Genomic DNA, 21,253 nt, shown 5'->3' with positions numbered 1-21,253 from the left:
TCTACAAAGAACTTAACAAATTTACAGGAAAAAATCAAACAACCCCATCAAAAAGTGGGTGAAGGATATGAACAGACACTTCTCAAAAGACACTTACGCAGCCAAAAGACACATGAAAAAATGCTCATCATCACTGGCCATCAGAGAAATGCAAATCAAAACCACAATGAGATACCATCTCACACCAGTTAGAATGGCAATCATTAAAAAGTCAGGAAACAACAGGTGTTGGAGAGGATGTGGAGAAATAGAAACACTTTTACACTGTTGGTGGGACTGTAAACTAGTTCAACCACTGTGGAAGACAGTGTGGTGATTCCTCAAGGATCTGGAACTAGAAATACCATTTGACTCAGCCATCCCATTACCGGGTATACACCCAAAGGATTATAAATCATGCTGCTATAAAGGCACATGCACATGTATGTTTATTGTGGCACTATTCACAATAGCAAAGACTTGCAACCAACCCAAATGTCCATCAATGATAGACTAGATTAAGAAAATGTGGCACATATACACCACGGAATACCATGCAGCCATAAAAAATGATGAGTTCATGTCCTTTGTAGGGACGTGGATGAAGCTGGAAACCATCATTCTGAGCAAACTATCGCAAGGACAGAAAACCGAACACCGCATGTTCTCACTCATAGGTGAGAATTGAACAATGAGAACACTTGGACACAGGGTGGGGAACATCATACACTGGGGCCTCTCGTGGGGTTGGAGGAGCAGGGAGGGATAGCATTAGGAGACACACCTAATGGAAATGACGAGTTAATGGGTGCAGCACACCAACATGGCACATGTGATGAGTTAATGGGTGCAGCACACCAACACGACACATGTATACATATGTAACAAACCTGCAGGTTGTTCACATGTACCCTAGAACTTAAATAAAAAAAAAAAAAAAAGAAACAACGTAACCTATTCCGGAGGGTGATTTGTCATCCTAAACTCAGCTATGATACATCTCCACAACATACAAAAATCCAGACCCTACAACAACCCTAAGTGGAAAACTAGTGTCTAGATCTACTTGGAATTCCAAAAAGAAATCAGGGCTCCAAATTTAAAGTGTTTACAGCTTTTTTTTTTACCTATAAAATACAGATTCCAATGGGCATCTCTATGTCATGAGTTGTTGCTGAGAGGCTGAGATGACCGCACAGGCATAAATCACCAAAGACAACGCCCCACACAGAGTAAGAGATAATACAAACTGGCTGCTGCTTTTGCAATTACCATCACTCTTCAGTACTCAGATTCCTCAAATTTCTTCCTCAGAATACAGTCACAAAGAAAAAAAAGCCATGTAATCACGTTCATTATTAGATAGTTCATAACTATAAAAAAATTTTTTCAACCAAATGTACTATTATTCAACCACAGAATTTTAATTCTGAAAACTGCTTAGAAATACAGAAAACTTTTAATAGATTAAAATGCTGAATACAAAGCAGTAAATACTATATCAGCAACTACGTAAACTCTAATTCAAGGCAGAAAAATGAAAATGGTTGTTAGGATGGTGAGATTACTGATGATTATTTTTCTTCTTAAAAAGCTTCCTCGTATTGCTTTAAAAATTTTTTTGTTGTTTTTATTATACTTTAAGTTTTAGGTACAAGTGCACAACGTGCAGGTTAGTTACATATGTATACATGTGCCATGTTGGTGTGCTGCACCCATTAACTCATTATTTAACGTTAGGTATATCTCTAATGCTGTCCCTCCCCCATGCCCCCATCCCACAACAGGCCCCAGTGTGTGATGTTCCCCTTCCTGAGTCCATGTGTTCTCATCGTTCAGTTCCCACCTAAGAGTGAGAACATGTGGTGTTTGGTTTTTTGTTCTTGCGACAGTTTGCTAAGAATGATGGTTTCCAGCTTCATCCATGTCCCTATAAAGGACATGAACTCATTTTTTATGGCTGCATAGTATTCCATGGTGTATATGTGCCATATTTTCTTAATCTAGTCTATCATTGTTGGACATTTGGCTTGGTTCCAAGTCTTTGCTATTGTGAATAGTGCCGCAATAAACATATCTGTGCATGTATCTTTATAGCAGCACGATTTATAATCCTTTGGGTATATACCCAGTAATGGGATGGCTGGGTCAAATGGTATTTCTAGTTCTAGATCGCTGAGGAATCGCCACACTGACTTCCACAATAGTTGAACTAGCTTACGGTCCCACCAACAGTGTAAAAGTGTTCCTATTTCTCCACATCCTCTCCAGCACCTGTTGTTTCCTGACTTTTTAATGATTGCCACTCTAACTGGTGTGAGATGGTATTTCATTGTGGTTTTGATTTGCATTTCTCTGATGGCCAGTGATGATGAGCATTTTTTCATGTGTCTTTTGGCTGCATAAATGTCTTCTTTGGAGAAAGGTCTGTTCATATCCTTGGCCCACTTTTTGATGGGGTTGTTTGTATTCTTCTTGTAAATTTGTTTGAGTTCATGGTAGGTTCTGGATATTAGCCCTTTGTCAGATGAGTAGATTGCAAAAAATTTTTCCCATTCTCTAGGTTGCCTGTTCACTCTGATGGTAGTTTCTTTTGCTGTGCAGAAGCTCTTTAGTTTAATTAGATCCCGTTTGTCAATTTTGGCTTTTGTTGCCATTGCTTTTGGTGTTTTAGACATGAAGTCCTTGCCCATGCCTATGTCCTGAATGGTATTGCCTAGGTTTTCTTCTAGGGTTTTTATGGTTTTAGGTCCACATTTAAGTCTTTAATCCATCTTGAATTAATTTTTGTATAAGGTGTAAGGAAGGGATCCAGTTTCAGCTTTCTACATATGGCTAGCCAGTTTTCCTAGCACCATTTAACAAATACGGAATCCTTTCCCCATTGCTTTTGTCAGCTTTGTCAAAGATCAGATGGTTGTAGATATGCAGCATTATTTCTGAGGGCTCTGTTCTGTTCCGTTGGTCTCTCTCTCTCTCGGTACCAGTACCATGCTGTTTTGGTTACTGTAGCCTTGTAGTATCGTTTGAAGTCAGGTAGCGTGATGCCTCCAGCTTTGTTCTTTTGGCTTAGGATTGATTTGGCAATGCAGGCCCTTTTTTGGTTCCATATGAATTTAAAGTAGTTTTTTCCAATTCTGTGAAGAAAGTCATTGGTAGCTTGATGGGGATGGCATTGAATCTATAAATTACCTTGGGCAGTATGGCCATTTTCACGATATTGATTCTTCCTACCCATGAGCATGGAATGTTCTTCCATTTGTTTGTATCCTCTTTTATTTCATTGAGCAGTGCTTTGTAGTTCTCCTTGAAGAGGTCCTTCACGTCCCTTGTAAGTTGGATTCCTAGGTATTTCATTCTCTTTGAAGCAATTGTGAATGGGAGTTCACTCATGATTTGGCTCTCTGTTTGACTGTTATTGGTGTATAGGAATGCTTGTAATTTTTGCACATTGATTTTGTATCCTGAGACTTGCTGAAGTTGCTTATCAGCTGAAGGAGATTTTGGGCTGAGATGATGGGGTTTTCTAGATATACAATCATGTCATCTGCAAACAAGGACAGATGTTTGCAGATTGAATACCTTTTCCTAATTGAATACCCTTTATTTCCTTCTCCTGCCTGATTGCCCTTGCCAGAACTTCCAACACTATGTTGAATAGGAGTGGTGAGAGAGGGCATCCCTGTCTTGTGCCAGTTTTCAGACAGAATGCTTCCAGCTTTTGCCCATTCAGTATGATATTGGCTGTGGGTTTGTCGTAGATAGCTCTTATTATTTTGAGATACATCCCATCAATACCTAATTTATTGAGAGTTTTTAGCACGAAGAGTTGTTGAATTTTGTCAAAGGCCTTTTCTGCATCTATTGAGATAATCATGTGGTTTTTGTCTTTGGTTCTGTTTATGTGCTGGATTACGTTTATTGATTTTCATATGTTGAACCAGCCTTGCATCCCAGGGATGAAGCCAACTTGATTGTGGTGGATAAGCTTTTTGATGTGCTGCTGGATTCGGTTTGCCAGTATTTTATTGAGGATTTTTGCATTGATGTTCATCAGGGATATTGGTCTAAAATTCTCTTTTTTTGTTGTGTCTCTGCCAGGCTTTGGTATCAGGATGATGCTGGCCTCATAAAATGAGTTAAGGAGGATTCCCTCTTTTTCTATTGATTGGAATAGTTTCAGAAGGAATGGTTCCAGTTCCTCCTTGTACCTCTGGTAGAATTCAGCTGTGAATCCATCAGGTCCTGGGCTTTTTTTGGTTGGTACGCTATTAATTATTGCCACAATTTCAGAGCCTGTTATTGGTCTATTCAGAGATTCAACTTCTTCCTGGTTTAGTCTTGGGACGGTGTATGTGTCCAGGAATTTATCCATTTCTTCTAGATTTTCTAGTTTATTTGCATAGAGGTGTTTATAGTATACTCTGATGGTAGTTTGTAGTTCTGTGGAATCGGTGGTGATATCCCCTTTTTCATTTTTTATTGTGTCTATTTGATTCTTTTCTCTTTTCTTCTTTATTAGTCTTGCTAGCGGTCTATCAATTTTGTTGATCTTTTCAAAAAACCAGCTCCTGGATTCATTGATTTTTTGAAGGGTTTTTTGTGTCTCTATTTCCTTCACTTCTGCTCTGATCTTAAGTTATTTCTTGCCTTCTGCTAGCTTTTGAATGTGTTTGCTCTTGCTTCTCTAGTTCTTTTAATTATGATGTTAGGGTATCAATTTTAGATCTTTCCTGCTTTCTCTTGTGGGCATTTCGTGCTATAAATTTCCCTCTATACACTGCTTTGAATGTGTCCCAGAGATTCTGGTATGTTGTGTCTTTGTTCTCGTTAGTTTCAAAGAACATCTTTATTTCTGCCTTCATTTCGTTATGTGCCCAGTAGTCATTCAGGAGCAGGTTGTTCAGTTTCCATGTAGTTGAGCAGTTTTGAGTGAGTTTCTTAATCCTGAGTTCTGGTTTGATTGCACTGTGGTCTAAGAGACAGTTTGTTATAATTTCTGTTCTTTTACATTTGCTGAGGAGTGTATTGCTTTAAAAATTTCTACAATAAAAAGTGTGTTTTTAAATTATTTCATAACATATTACATAGGTATCTATTATGCCTAACTTAATGGGAGTCTGCAGGAAAACCGAATGCATTGTGAGCCTACTGTGCAATATGACAATATTGCCCTCTGCAAGAATATATAGATTTGTGCTGCTCCCCCAAGTCCCTTACAACAAGCCACTATAAACGACATGCCAGTTATAAATTACGTTCCCAGACTAAAATGCTTCAAGATGGTTTAATAATGTGGAAAAAGTACTAGCTTCAAGGGTAAAGGAAATCAAAGAAAGAAAAGAGTCTGATTCTTAACTTCAATGATTTCACCATCCTCTAACCACCTTGCAATGTTTCTCAAAGTGTGATCCTGGGACCATCTCCATTAGACTCACAAAAGATTCTTTCCAAAATGCCAACCCTGCCAACACCACTCTCAAACCTACAAAGTTGGAATCTGAGAGGGAAGCCCAAAGTGTACTCCCTCAAAAAAAAAATCCCCACATTCCCCGGCTGATTTTCATGCGCCCAGCTTTTTAAAAATATTGATCCACAGACATGCTAAGCAGGTAAGATAAAATTCACTTAAATTTTTCAGCGAAAAAGGCAAAATGGAGATCTAACTCTATATTGGTAATTCAATTGCTTTGTAATAATGGACTGTGGGAACCGCAGGTCTAAGGAGCAGATTACCCTGCAGATTTGTTGTCTCTTCTGCCTATCCTGCAAAACTTCCCAGAAAATAATTTTGCAAAATTGATCAGGAACCTTAAAATTTCCATGTCCTTTGCTCCCCAAAATTTCAATAATAAGGTTTTTCCTATGAGAATAATAAAAAATGCATAAAAGGTTTTTAGGCAGAAGTAGTTGGGACAGCGGGCTAAATATTTATCATCTGTCATATCTTGAGTACCTGCTCCGCACCTGGCACTTGTGGATACAGTATTTCTAATCCTCACAACCTAGAAGATAGATACTTTTTATCTCCATTTTAGAGATGAGAAGCTAAATTAGTTATTAATTTGTCCCAGGCCACATGGCTAATAATCTGAATCCCGGGCAGTTTGAGTAGAAACATTGGGCTCATTCCACTGTCTGGCCACCTAAAAATATACTAAAATGTTGTAGTGTTTAAACAAAGTATACTACAACAAGAAAATTATATAGACATTTGAAACCATGTTCTTCAAGAACATTTAATGAAACAGAAAATACTTATGATTTAACGCTAAGTGAAAAAGATAGGAGGTATGATCCCATTGTAGAATCTAAGTCACGGAAGGGTAGAGCCAGTGACTCTTTAGTTTCATCTGCATCCCTAAAGCTCAACACTGCACCTGACATATGGTACAAACTCAAAATGAATGGCAAAAATAAATTATGTGTGGGCATATTTTCAAAAGACCAGGAAAAAAATTCCTAAAATATCATCAGTGGTTATTGCTGGATTCTGGAGTTAGGGATGACTTCTTTTTTCTTTTTTACTTATGTTTATACTTTCAAGTATTCTATATAGGTTTGTATTACTTTTAAAATCGAGGGGGAAAAGACAGCAATGGCTAATTTTCAAATCCTATGTTTAATCACCTTCCTATATAAGAGATACAGTTAAGCTCCAGATCAACTCAATATGCAGCTAATACGTGGTTTATCATTCTCACTATAACAGGGAAACCACCTGATACCTAGAAAGTGTTATCTTTTTATATGCCAGCATCATAAATGGGAACAAGATTTAATACTTGCTACAAATACAAATGTTTTCATCATCCACAGTTATTAGTAGCCTGATAGGTAGGAAAAGGATTTACAAATGTATAGCACCCACAATGCTTCTATGATGGTTTTGTGCTCTTTAGAGACTTCCCTAGATGGTAGTATAATAAGGATTAGACATTGAATTTGGTGGCTTTTACAGCATAACAAGATTTTCTTGCCAAGATCATCCCCACACACCAAAACCACTATAAATTAGCATTAAAATTGTGCCTCATTCCTGGTAGTTTATTAAATATTTCACATAAAGGAATATATGTGGTCACTATTACCCTATATATTTTTTAAGTAAGAACTGTATCTTAAAATGAACTAAGAATGAGTCAACTTTGTTGGCCAGATTATACCTAATCTGTTGACCAATCTATGAAAAGCCAAATAGGCGAGGCATGAACTACACTGAACCTGTCAATTCTAAACAAAATCTGACATGTGTGGAAGGTGGGAGGAGGGAGGACAGAAAGGATATCTTAAGATAATAAAAAGTGAAATAGAGGGGTGGAGCCAAGATGGCCGAATAGGAACAGCTCCGGTCTACAGCTCCCAGCCTGAGCGACACAGAAGACGGGTGATTTCTGCATTTCTGTTTGAGGTACTGGTTTCATCTCACTAGGGAGTGCCAAACAGTGGGTGCAGGACAGTCGGTGAAGCGCATTGTGCACGAGCCAAAGCAGGGCGAGGCATTGCCTCACTCGGGAAGTGCAAGGGGTCAGGGAGTTCCCTTTCCTAGTCAAAGAAAGGGGTAACAGGTGGCACCTGGAAAATCGGGTGAGTCCCACCCTAATACTGCGCTTTTCCAACGGGCCTGGAAAACGGCACACTAGGAGATTGTGTCCCGCACCTGGCTCGGAGGGTCCTATGCCCACGGAGTCTCGCTGATTGCTAGCACAGCAGTCTGAGATCAAACTGCAAGGCGGCAGCCAGGCTGGGGGAGGGGCGCCCGCAATTGCCCAGGGTTGCTTAGGTAAACAAAGCAGCCAGGAAGCTCGAACTGAGTGGAGCCCACTACAGCACAAGGAGGCCTGCCTGCCTCTGTAGGCTCCACCTCTGGGGGCAGGGCACAGACAAAAACTCAGCAGGAACCTCTGCAGACTTAAATGTCCCTGTCTGACTGATAGCTTTGAAGAGAGTAGTGGTTCTTCCAGCACGCATCTGGAGATCTAAGAACTGATAGACTGCCTCCTAAAGTGGGTCCCTCACCCCCCAGCAGCCTAACTGGGAGGCACCCCCCAGTAGGGACAGACTGACACCTCACTCGGCCGGGTATTCCTCTGAGACAAAACTTCCAGAGGAACTATCAGACAGCTGAATTTGTGGTCTCATGAAAATCTGCTGTTCTGCAGCCACCGCTGCTGACACCCAGCCAAACAGGGTCTGGGGTGGACCTCTAGTAAACTCCAACAGACCTGCAGCTGAGGGTCCTGTCTGGTAGAAGGAAAACTAACAAACAGAAAGGACATCCACACCAAAAACCCATCTGTACATCACCATCATCAAAGACCAAAAGTAGATAAAACCACAAAGATGGGGAAAAAACAGAGCAGAAAAACTGGAAACTCTAAAAAGCAGAGCACCTCTCCTCCTCCAAAGGAACGCAGTTCCTCACCAGCAATGGAACAAAGCTGGATGGAGGATGACTTTCACGAGTTGAGAGAAGAAGGCTTCAGACGATCAAACTACTCTGAGCTATGGGAGGAAATTCAAAACAATAGCAAAGAAGTTAAAAACTTCGAAAAAAAATTAGAAGAATGGATAACTAGAATAACCAATGGAGAGAAGGGCTTCAAGGAGCTGATGGAGCTAAAAGCCAAGTATCGAGAACTACACGAAGATTGCAGAAGCCTTGGTAGCAGATGTGATCAACTGGAAGAAAGGGTATCGCTGATGGAAGATGAAATGAATGAAATGAAGTGAGAAGGGAAGTTTAGAGAAAAAAGAATAAAAAGAAATGAACAAAGCCTCCAAGAAATTTGGGACTATGTGAAAAGACCAAACCTATGTCTGATTGGTGAACCTGAAAATGACGGGAAGAATGGAACCAAGTTGGAAAACACTCTGCAAGATATTATCCAGGAGAACTTCCCCAATCTAGCAAGGCAGGCCAACATTCAGATTCAGGAAATACAGAGAACGCCACAAAGATACTCCTCGAGAAGAGCAACTCCAAGACACATAATTGTTAGATTCACCAAAGTTGAAATGAAGGAAAAAATGTTAAGGGCAGCCAGAGAGAAAGGTCGGGTTACCCACAAAGGGAAGCCCATCAGACTAACAGCTGATCTCTCAGCAGAAACTCTACAAGCCAGAAAAGAGTGGGGGCCGATAGTCAACATTCTTAAAGAGAAGAATTTTCAACCCAGAATTTCCTATCCAGCCAAACTAAGCTTCATAAGTGAAGGAGGAATAAAATACTTTACAGACAAGCAAACGCTGAGTGATTTTGTCACCACCAGGCCTGCCCTAAAAGAGCCCCTGAAGGAAGCACTAAACATGGAAAGGAACAACCGGTACCAGCCCCTGCAAAAACATGCCAAATTGTAAAGACCATCGAGGCTAGGAAGAAACTGCATCAACTAACGAGCAAAATAACCAACTAACATCATAATGACAGGATCAGATTCACACATAACAATATTAACTTTAAATGTAAATGAGCTAAATGCTCCAATTAAAAGACACAGACTGGCAAACTGGATAAGGAGTCAGGACCCATCAGTGTGCTGTATTCAGGAAACCCATCTCACATACAGAGACACACATAGACTCAAAATAAAGGGATGGAGGAAGATCTATCAAGCAAATGGAAAACAAAAAAAGGCAGGGGTTGCAATCCTAGTCTCTGATAAAATAGACTTTAAACCAACAAAGATCAAAAGAGACAAAGAAGGCCATTACATAATGGTAAAGGGATCAATTCAACAAGAAGAGCTAACTATCCTAAATATATATGCACCCAAGACAGGAGCACCCAGATTCATAAAGCAAGTCCTGAGTGACCTACAAAGGGACTTAAACTCCCACACAATAATAATGGGAGATTTTAACACCCCACTGTCAACATTAGACAGATCAATGAGACAGAAAGTTAACAAGGATATCCAGGAATTGAACTCAGCTCTGCACAAAGTGGACCTAATAGACATCTACAGAACTCTCCACCCCAAATCAACAGAATATACATTTTTTTCAGCACCACACCACACCTATTCCAAAATTGACCACATAGTTGGAAGTAAAGCTCTCCTCAGCAAATGTAAAAGAACAGAAATTATAACAAACTGTCTCTCAGACCACAGCGCAATCAAACTAGAACTCAGGATTAAGAAACTCACTCAAAACCGCTCAACTACATGGAAACTGAACAACCTGCTCCTGAATGACTATTGGGTACATAATGAAATGAAGGCAGAAATAAAGATGTTCTTTGAAACCAACGAGAACAAACACACACATACCAGAATCTCTGGAACACGTTCAAAGCAGTGTGTAGAGGAAAATTTATAGCACTAAATGCCCACAAGAGAAAGCAGGAAAGATCCAAAATTGACACCCTAACATCGCAATTAAAAGAACTAGAAAAGCAAGAGCAAACACATTCAAAAGCTAGGAGAAGGCTAGAAATAACTAAAATCAGAGCAGAACTGAAGGAAATAGAGACACAAAAAAAACTCTACAAAAAATTAATGAATCCAGGAGCTGGTTTTTTGAAAGGATCAACAAAACTGATAGACCACTAGCAAGACTAATAAAGAAGAAAAGAGAGAAGAATCAAATAGATGCAATAAAAAATGAAAAAGGGGATATCACCACCGATCCCACAGAAATACAATCTACCATCAGAGAATACTACAAACATCTCTATGCAAATAAACTAGAAAATCTAGAAGAAATGGATAAATTCCTTGACAAATACACCCTCCCAAGACTAAACCAGGAAGAAGTTGAATCTCTGAATAGACCAATAACAGGTTCTGAAATTGTGGCAATAATCAATAGCTTACCAACCAAAAAGAGTCCAGGACCTGATGGATTCACAGCCAAATTCTACCAGAAGTACAAGGAGGAACTGGAACCATTCCTTCTGAAACTATTCCAATCAAAAGAAAAAGAGGGAATCCTCCCTAACACATTTTATGAAGCCAGCATTGTCCTGATACTAAAGCTTGGCAGAGACATAACCAAAAAAGAGAATTTCAGACCAATATCCTTGATGAACATTGATGCAAAAATCCTCAATAAAATACTGGCAAACCGAATCCAGCAGCACATCAAAAAGCTTATACACCATGATCAAGTTGGCTTCATCCCTGGGATGCAAGGCTGTTCAATATACACAAAACAATAAATGTAATCCAGCAGATAAACAGAACCAAAGACAAAAACCACATGATTATCTCAATAGATGCAGAAAAGGCCTTTGACAAAATTCCACAACCCTTCATGCTAAAAACTCTCAATAAATTAGGTATTGATGGGACATATCTCAAAATAATAAGAGCTATCTATGACAAACCCACAGCCAATATCATACTGAATGGGCAAAAACTGGAAGCATTCCCTTTGAAAACTGGCACAAGACAGGGATGCCCTCTCTCACCACTCCTATTCAACATAGTGCTGGAAGTTCTGGCCAGAGCAATCAGGCAGGAGAAGGAAATAAAGGATATTCAATTAGGAAAAGAGGAAGTCAAATTGTCCTGTTTGCAGATGACATGATTGTATATCTAGAAAACCCCATCGTCTCAGCCCAAAATCTCCTTAAGCTGATTAGCAACTTCAGCAAAGTCTCAGGATACAAAATCAATGTACAAAAATCACAAGCATTCTTGTACACCAATCACAGACAAACAGAGAGCCAAATCATGAGTGAACTCCCATTCACAATTGCTTCAAAGAGAATAAAATACCTAGGAATCCAACTTACAAGGGATGTGAAGGACCTCTTCAAGGAGAACTACAAACCACTGCTCAATGAAATAAAAGAGGATACAAACAAATGGAAGAACATTCCATGCTCATGGGTTGGAAGAATCAATATCGTGAAAATGGCCATACTGCCCAAGGTAATTTATAGATTCAATGCCATCCCCGTCACGCTACCAATGACTTTCTTCACAGAATTGGAAAAAACTACTTTAAAGTTCATATGGAACCAAAAAAGAGCCCGCATCGCCAAGTCAATCCTAAGCCAAAAGAACAAAGCTGGAGGCATCACGCTACCTGACTTCAAACTATACTACGAGGCTACAGTAACCAAAACAGCATGGTACTGGTACCACAACAGAGACATAGATCAATGGAACAGAACAGAGCCCTCAGAAATGATGCCACATATCTACAACTATCTGATCTTTGACAAACCTGACAAAAACAAGAAATGGGGAAAGGATTCCCTATTTAATAAATGGTGCTGGGAAAACTGGCTAGCCATATGTAGAAAGCTGAACTGGATCCCTTCCTTACACCTTATACAAAAATTAATTCAAGATGGATTAAAGACTTAAATGTTAGACCTAAAACCATTAAAATCCTACATGAAAACCTAGGCAATACCATTCAGGACATAGGCGTGAGCAAGGACTTCATGTCTAAAACACCAAAAGCAATGGCAACAAAAGCCAAAATTGACAAATGGGATCTAATTAAACTAAAGAGCTTCTGCACAGCAAAAGAAACCACCATCAGAGTGAACAGGCAACCTACAGAATGGGAGAAAATTTTTGCAACCTACTCATCTGACAAAGGGCTAATATCCAGAATCTACAATGAACTCAAACAAATTTACAAGAAAAAAACAAACAACCCCATCAAAAAGTGGGCAAAGGACATGAACAGACACTTCTCAAAAGAAGACATTTATGCAGCCAAAAAACACATGAAGAAATGCTCATCATCACTGGCCATCAGAGAAATGCAAATCAAAACCACAGTGAGATACCATCTCACACCAGTTAGAATGGCCATCATTAAAAAGTCAGGAAACAACAGGTGCTGGAGAGGATGTGGAGAAATAGGAACACTTTTACACTGTTGGTGGGACTGTAAACTAGTTCAACCATTGTGGAAGTCAGTGTGGCGATTCCTCAGGGATCTAGAACTAGAAATACCATTTGACCCAGCCATCCCATTACTGGGTATATACCCAAAGGACTATAAATCATGCTGCTATAAAGACACATGCACACGTATGTTTATTGCGGCACTATTCACAATAGTGAAGAGTTGGAACCAACCCAAATGTCCAACAACGATAGACTGGATTAAGAAAATGTGGCACATATACACCATGGAATACTATGCAGCCATAAAAAAGGATGAGTTCATGTCCTTTGTTGGGACATGGATGAAATTGGAAAACATCATTCTCAGTAAACTATCGCAAGGACAAAAAAACCAAACACCGCATGTTCTCACTCATAGGTGGGAATTGAACAATGAGAACTCATGGACACAGGAAGGGGAACATCACACTCCGGGGACTGTTGTGGGGTTGGGGGAGCGGGGAGGGACAGCATTAGGAGATATACCTAATGCTAAATGACGAGTTAATGCGTGCAAGAAATCAACATGGCACATGGATACATATGTAACAAACCTGCACATTGTGCACATGTACCCTAAAACCTAAAGTATAATAATAATAAAAAAAAAGAAAATGTGGCACATATACACCATGGAATACTATGCAGCCATAAAAAATGATGAGTTCATGTCCTTTGTAGGGACATGGATGAAACTGGGAAACATCATTCTCAGTAAACTATCGCAAGGACAAAAAACCAAACACCGCATGTTCTCACTCATAGGTGGGAATTGAACTATGAGAACTCATGGACACAGGAAGGGGAACATCACACTCCGGGGACTGTTGTGGGGTGGGGGAAGGGGGGAGGGACAGCATTAGGAGATATACCTAATGCTAAATGACGAGTTAATGGGTGCACCACACCAACATGGCACATGGATACATATGTAACAAACCTGCACATTGTGCACATGTACCCTAAAACCTAAAGCATAATAATAAAAAAGAATGGCAATGAAAAAAATAAAAAATAAATAAATAAAAATAAAAATTGAAATAAGTATTTTTATTGTACCACGTAATTTTCTATGCAAAAAAAACATTTGACATGGAGAAAACAATGGAGAGTTTAGAGACAGTGCAGTACTCAGTGGCCCCAGATTCTGTTCATAAAAGGAGTAACAAGATGAGAAGAGCTTTAGACGATCAAAGTTGGTTTCCTCTTTGGTATTTAGGTTTATTTCTGGACTATGCCAAGAAAGAAATTCTAGGGAGCCTCTCAGAACCTATTCTGGTTCAGGGGCTGCCTGATGAAAAAAAATTATCATTTAAAAAAAGGAAAGAAAGAAATTCTACTGATACATAATGTTACTGAATAATATATGTTCCTACAGATTATCAGCACAGTCCAAAGTCTCTGATACAGGTACGCTTTGACTTCAGTTGCAATTTGCAATTTTGAGTCTCAATGCTCCTCCACTTTGCCCACTGTGAGGAAAATATGGGGTAAAACATTCAGCATCCATTCTGACCCCCTTTTTCTTTGCCTACTTCCACTAGCGAGGCTGGAAAAAGAAGATAGATTCCCAGAGTCTTTTGCAGCAAAAGATGGCCAAAGTAGTACAGATAGAAGTTCCAGGAGAGAGAATTCTTTGTCACGTAAAAAGGCAAAATGTCTAAGAGAAAATAATTTTTGTTCTTCCGCCTTTTACCTGCATAAACCACCGACACACCTCAAGACACGGCCACAGCCATAGTGCAAAAATAAGGCAAAAAACCACAGGCTGAAGATGGTGGAGGCAGGGAAGAGGGAAGACATGGGGCTCCTGATGCCCTTGAGCAGCTCTTGGAGCCTGGACTGCTTAGCCCCAGACTTCTCATTAGGTGAGAAAGACAAACCCCTGGCTTGTTTAAGCCACTCTGTGTCAGGTTTCCTGTTAGTCGCAGCCAAATACATTCTTGCCTGTAAAAGTCATTGGTGTAACAAACCTCTCTAGCTATGTATTTATCAATGATCAACTTCACCAAAACCCCCCAAGTCTTCATAGAGATAACAGTGACTGAGAGTGCTTGCTCCATGCCCGTGAGCGTGAGGTTTTACTGCCCCTCTCAGTGCATCCTCACGGAACTCTACAAGAAGCAAAGTGAGGACCTCCTCAATCCAAGTTAGTCTGAAAGCAGCTCCTGGGCTCTTTACTGCCAAGCTAGACAACCTCTGATGTGTTTTTTCACTTAATCTATAAAGCAATTTTAATTTCAACTATGCTCTCTGGATCAAATAAATTGTCATAACAAACTTTTCTAATTTTTTGAGGAAGACTTTCACTAAAACACATCAAACACATCCCCCCCCACACACACCCAAAGGATTCACATGCAATTAGAAGAAAAAAGAAAAGAAGACTTGGCAAGTATTTGCTTTCTAGTGTTTTGAAATCTTTATCCATCATGTGAGACAGTACTGCCGCATCTGATGTTTATTAAGCACCATCAACCTGGCACTGAGCTAAGCATTTTACATACATTCTCACACGCAGCGTTCACAATATCACCATAAAGTGGGACTATTATTATCCCCATTTTACAGGTGAGCAAATGAAACATGTTAACCCAGGCAGAGTATTTTCTTCAAAAAAGCTTCTTTCTACACACCAATGAATGACTCAAATTCAGAGCAACTTACAACTAGAAGAGAGATTAACTGATTTCGCTGCTAGTCTTTAGTAAACCATAATAGAAATGAATGGCTCAGGACCACTCAAAGAATGAAAAATACTCAAAGCAAGAACAATTTACAACTAAAAAGGGCGAAATGCCCTCTCATCCTGAGCAAATTCTAAAATTCCACACTCATGTCTAATGGAGCTTTGCTTAGTATTTACCCACCCACCTTTACAAGTGTACTCAACACATGGCAAGCTGCCAGGAAGGCCAATAATAATATTTAGATAGCTGTGCATGTTCATTAATCATAAGATAATTTAAGACCAAACTAAAGTTTCCAATATACTTGATTTTCATGATCAATATAAGAAAGGGCATTTTATACATTATGATTTACTGTGAATATTGTTATTAGCTTATTCAGCACTTCCTATGTTGCCAGCACTGGGATGACTTACATACACCTTTTTCCTCTCCATTGTCAAAGCTACCTCAGGAGGTAAGTACTACCATTAACTGTCCCGTTTGAGAAATGAGGTCGCAAGTGATGGATTCTCCCAAGCTCCCTATTAAAATGTAGCATCAAGATTCAAATCTAGATTTAGCCCAGAGCCCTGTGCTCTTAATCTCTAAGCTCATAAACTTATTTGATTTGTTTTTGCTGTTTATTAGCCTTGATCAAGCATTAGCTAGAAAACTCTGTTTATTTAAGCTTTACTCTTATCTTCACTTTCAGTACTCCCCCATTTTCATACATTTTTGGCTTCATATTTCTTCCCGCTCTCATGAAAAAAGTCTAAATTATTATCTGTTCATCAAATCATTTTAAAAATCAACTAAAGTTTGCTGAATTAAAGAGACAACATAGTTGCTGCTCCTACTGTTAATCAATGATGTACAACAACCTCTATTTCAGTGGCTAACTCTGCTACTTAACCAAGCAGTAGCAAATGACCCCAGTTCTGCCTATCATTGCAAAAATGCAACATGGTTCTTAAAGTCTTCGGCAGCAGTATCATAAAATCCCACCAGATGTCAATCTCCTTTCATGAAAATAGGCCATTCCTCCCCACCACAGGTCCCACTTTTTAACACTCACTACTTTCTCTACTGAAAGAAGGGATTCCCAAACTTTGAAAATGCCAATGCTTCTGAATTTTATGTGGGAAATTTTTTTTTAATAATTTGAAGTGCTGTGTTATATATGGGAATTTTTAATTTTATAGTACACATATATGTTTTTACAAAGAAAAATACTTTTAAAAAGAAAAGTATTAATATAGGAATCCTGTGATTGCCTCAGCACTCTGGCAAACACCAAGACTGTATCTCTGATTCTCTTGACTCAATTATTTCCTACTTTCTCCCAGACTTCCTGCTATAACACTCTCCTCCCTTTCCTCCCTGATAACTCACAGTTGAGTTAATGTGAGTTATGATATGTAACTTATAACTTTGAGTTAATTTACCTAAAATTTAATTGACTTACATAAATCAATACTATTATTTCACATGATGCATGAAATTTACATTTGAAGATTAGTATTAAAGAAATTACATAAGGATTTTATCATTAAAAATGCTGTCTATGGTATTCATTCCAAGACATACCACACCCACCAAAAAGCTAAACTTGAAAACAAATTTCCACTTATAAAACTGTAAACTAATAAAACTGATAATCTTCATTTACAGCAAAAACATCAGATACTCTGCATGGTTGTTTCGAAGTAGTAATTAGACCCCAACCTGCCAGTAAAAAACCATGAAAAAAGAGTGATATTTCCCTACATTGTTGGCCTGGTGGTTTTTATCTGTAACAATTCTTTTAAGTTTCAATGATCATCTAAGAATGGTATTTCATTTATTTGACTACTACCCTATTGCCCATATATTAACCTCACTGAATTTTTGGTCCATTGCGTAGAAGAATTTCTCTACTAATAAAAATACAACTCATTAAAGATTAACTTGCCCCCAGGACAGTCTCTCTGGAAACAAATTCCAAGCATTATAATCACCAATTTGCACTCTGAATACTTAAAGGCAGATAATCTTATTTATCCTGATTTAAATTGGAAACCCGTACCTATTTTAAGTCAATTGTAAATAGAAAAATAGCACACCCAAATTCACAATAATTGAAAACTCAAATATAGACTTTACTTACTTGGCACTTTTCAAATAAAAAGCTTTCCACCCAAGAATATCTAACAATATTAGAATGCTTATTGACTTGACAGACTTACTTCTTTAGTTTCTATTTTACTTCTGCAATTATGAACTTGCAAAATTATTTTGTTCCCCAACTATTTATTGAGTATATACTATATTTCATACATTGTGGTAGGCACTGGAAATCCTTTTAATCCATGATGCAATATTTATTATTAATAATAACAACAGATATTCATTAAGTTCTTATCATTGACCAAACACTGTGGGCAAATGTTAGCTTGTTACGCATTATCTCTTTCGATTCTCCCAAAACCTAAAAGGTCCTAGTATCAGCTCCATTTTACAGATGGGCAAACTGAAGGCAGAGAGAGGCCTAGCAACTTTCCTGAGATCCTATAGGGTTTTGAACCCAGGTATTAGTGGTCCCAGTGCTCACACTTGCGTTTTGGTCAACAACTAACCACATATACTACAATGGTCCCATAAGATTATAATGAAGCTGAAAAATTCCTATCGCCTAGTGATGTCATAGCCATAGTAACATAACACATTACCTTTCCAACGTTTAGATATATTTAGATACACAAATACCACTGTGCCACAACTGTCTACGGTATTAGGTATAGTAACATGCCTTGTAGCCTAGTAACATTATTTGTAGCCTAGGAGCAATAGACTATACCACATAGCCTAGGTAGTAGGTGTAGCAGGCCACACAATCTAGGTTTGTGTAACTACACTCCATGATGTTTGCACAATGAAAATGCCTAAGGACACATTTCTAAGAATGTATCCCAGTCGTAGTCCTTAAGCAATGCATGACTGTATATCGGTTGTTCAAGAGATGTTAAGACTTTCTGTAAAATAAACTTTATGACTGCAAAGCAATTTCAAACCATCTCAGGTCGTAATATCACATCTATTAATACAAAAGAGCCTTCAAATTTTCAAAAAGTCTCATCAAAATTTCATTTTATTCAAAGCGAAAATGAATTAAATCAAAAAAGGAAATTCACTTCTAAAGCTCAGGTTATACACTTGAACTTCCCAGAAGCTAACATGGCTGTCCTTACTTGTTTGTGCGCAGGTGAAACAGATCATTCTTTCATATCACTCCAAACTAATGTAGAAAACTGAAAGCTGGTTGAAAAGGATGAGTATGTGCTACTATCAGTTCATTCCAAACAATCTCACAATATATGCCTGACATAAATTTAATATTTTGTTTTATAATCATAAACTAGACAAAAAGAACCACAGAACAGACGAAATAACTAAAATGAGTTACTGAAATGCAACTGGGGCTTTAATTTCCAAATCTATCTTATAACGGTCTTACTTGAAGAGTTTATCACAGAAGTAACTCTCCTCAAAAGTTACATAATTTGAGAAAAAAAGAGAGGGAAGGGGAGAGACAGACAAAGACATGACACACATTAGGGATGTTTATCAATAAAAATAAGCAACAAGGGAGGAAAGCCTGTAGCACATCCAAAAAACGCCTGCCAAACACTCTTGCTATTTGTTTCCACCAAGTTATTGTTTTGGAAAACATGTTGTTCTCTCTTAAAATAACCTGCTTAATTGTTCTAAAAAGCCACTGCATCTCCACAGAGGGCTAAATCGTTCCCATACTGCGATGCATTGACTGATAAAGTCAAAGTAAGTTATGCAGAAAGCCACAAATAAAGTTTGAAAAGCTCCAAACTCTCCCGCGATAAAAGAACACGAGCTACTGAATGAATCTTCACCAGCGCCCTAAGTGAGACTAATGCCTGGTCCCGTACACGTATTTTAAGAATAACAGTCATTCAAACTAACTCATTTCTCTCTTTGGATGTGGGAAATGAGCCACATCGGTGGCTACAGGTAGGCTAGTAATTTATAGATTTTAAGAAAGGTCAAAATGACCTTGGACGTTTTGACATTCACTCCAATACTCGTATTATAAATCAGAATCTGTTTTCGATCCAGTATCGTTGAAGATTTTCTGCCTGGTAATGTCCCAAAGAAATTAAAGAGTTAAAAATAATTCTAAGTTGTGAAAGACAAAGTCAGACACCCATAGCATAGGAAGATTTTTATGGACTGAATGTAACTCAAGATATGTTTTATAAGCCTGTCAAGAGATGAACACTGTCCTCAAACATAGCAGCACTGCCTCCACACTCCCCCCTCGCTTTGGCTGCTCACCCCCATCCTGGCCCTCCTTGACCACAGGGGTGGGGGCGGGAGCTCCTGTCTTAAGCTTTGACATCTGCAGAGCGTTTCCCAATAGCCAGACAAGGCCCCTCAGCTGGAGGAAGTGGATACTGACAAGGGGAGAGAGTGAAACAGACGGAGAGACAGAACTCGAGGCTGCCAGGGCATGGGGAGGGTCACGCATACTCTGTGCGGCCCGAGTGGTCCGGATGGCACAGCCCAGGTGTCCAGGCTAAAGTTGGCATCTCCAAACTCCAGAACGCAACTTGGGCGCGCCAATACAAACTCGGCCTTCGGCTTTTCTGAAGCGGGTCAAGTTTGCACAGGGCCCCCAGCGCCTGGAAACCTGAGAGGCGTGGAAGGGTGGGGAGTCCCGCGAAGTCTCCAGTCCCTGGGTGTCCTCCGGCTCCGCGGGGGAGCGGGCCTGGAGCTAAACCGGCCGTAGGCTGGAGTAGCGGGCGCCGGGGCGCGCGGTGGGGATGTCCGAGAAGGAGTTAGAGGCTCAGTCGGGGAGTCCGAGAACACGGGGGATGCCTACCTTGTAACATGGCCTCAAGTTTCTTCCTGTCCACGCGGAAGCGCTCCTCGCTCCACTCCGGGCTGTGCAGGGTCGCCCCGGCGACCAAGTCGTCCTCGGATCCGGGCATTGGGGAGTCGGTGCTGCGCTCGCTGTTGGAGCCGGGATCCGACTGCGCCGCCAGGTAGCCGGGCTCTCCCTGGGCGGCCATGGTGGGCGCGCAGCGCTTGGGCTCCCGCTGCCGCCGCCGCTCTGCCTGCGCTGCCGCCTCCGCTCGCCGGCCGGGCTCAACTGGCTCCCAGCGCCGCGGCGCTAGCTCGTCCCCCTGCAGCCGCCGACGCCACCGCCAACGCCGCCGCCGCCACTGAGCCCCCGGCGCATCCCAGCCCCGGGCGCCGCCCACGCCGCCCGCCACCCCAGGTCGTGGCCCCGGTCCGGGTCCAGTGGCTGCGCCGCCCCCCGCCAGCAACGCCCGCGCGGAATGAGCGCGCCGCGCAGCCCGCGCCTCCATCCGCAGGGCTCGGCGCCCCCCCCCCGCCCGCCGCCCCTGCAGCCGCGCGCTCATTGGCCCGGCCAGCCCACGGGGAGCGGCGGCGGGCGGGCGGCCCCTGGCGCTCACACACTCGCGCGCACACACACACACCACGTACACACTGCCACTTTCTGCACTTACACGTATAAATCCTTTCCATACATGCACTTTCATAGCTCCTCAAACACACACACACTCCTTAACGCACATGGAGTGTCCACGTAATTCCTGTCTACACACACACATCACACACACTACTTTTCTGCACTTACACATACAAATCTCTTCCCCCACATACTCTCATAATCCTCCAAACACACAAACACAAACACGCCAA

At 40.5% G+C, this 21,253-nt stretch overlaps 1 protein-coding gene across 1 annotated transcript in view; it reads right to left on the bottom strand.

The window, feature by feature from the left end:
* Positions 1-20,904, bottom strand: part of BICC1 (BicC family RNA binding protein 1) — a 323,312-nt gene extending 302,408 nt beyond the window's left edge. Inside the window, exon 1 of the mRNA XM_003258250.3 lies at positions 20,406-20,904. Coding sequence (XP_003258298.2) covers positions 20,406-20,895 — 490 coding nt within the window. The 5' untranslated portion in view covers positions 20,896-20,904. The remainder of the gene's footprint in view (positions 1-20,405) is intronic.
* Positions 20,905-21,253: the final 349 nt, after the last annotated feature.

The sequence above is a fragment of the Nomascus leucogenys genome, chromosome 18, assembly GCF_006542625.1.
Source record: "Nomascus leucogenys isolate Asia chromosome 18, Asia_NLE_v1, whole genome shotgun sequence".
NCBI classification, from domain to species: domain Eukaryota; kingdom Metazoa; phylum Chordata; class Mammalia; order Primates; family Hylobatidae; genus Nomascus; species Nomascus leucogenys.
The sequence above is the reverse complement of the archived record's forward strand: the minus strand, read 5'-3'. Positions and strand labels throughout refer to the sequence as shown.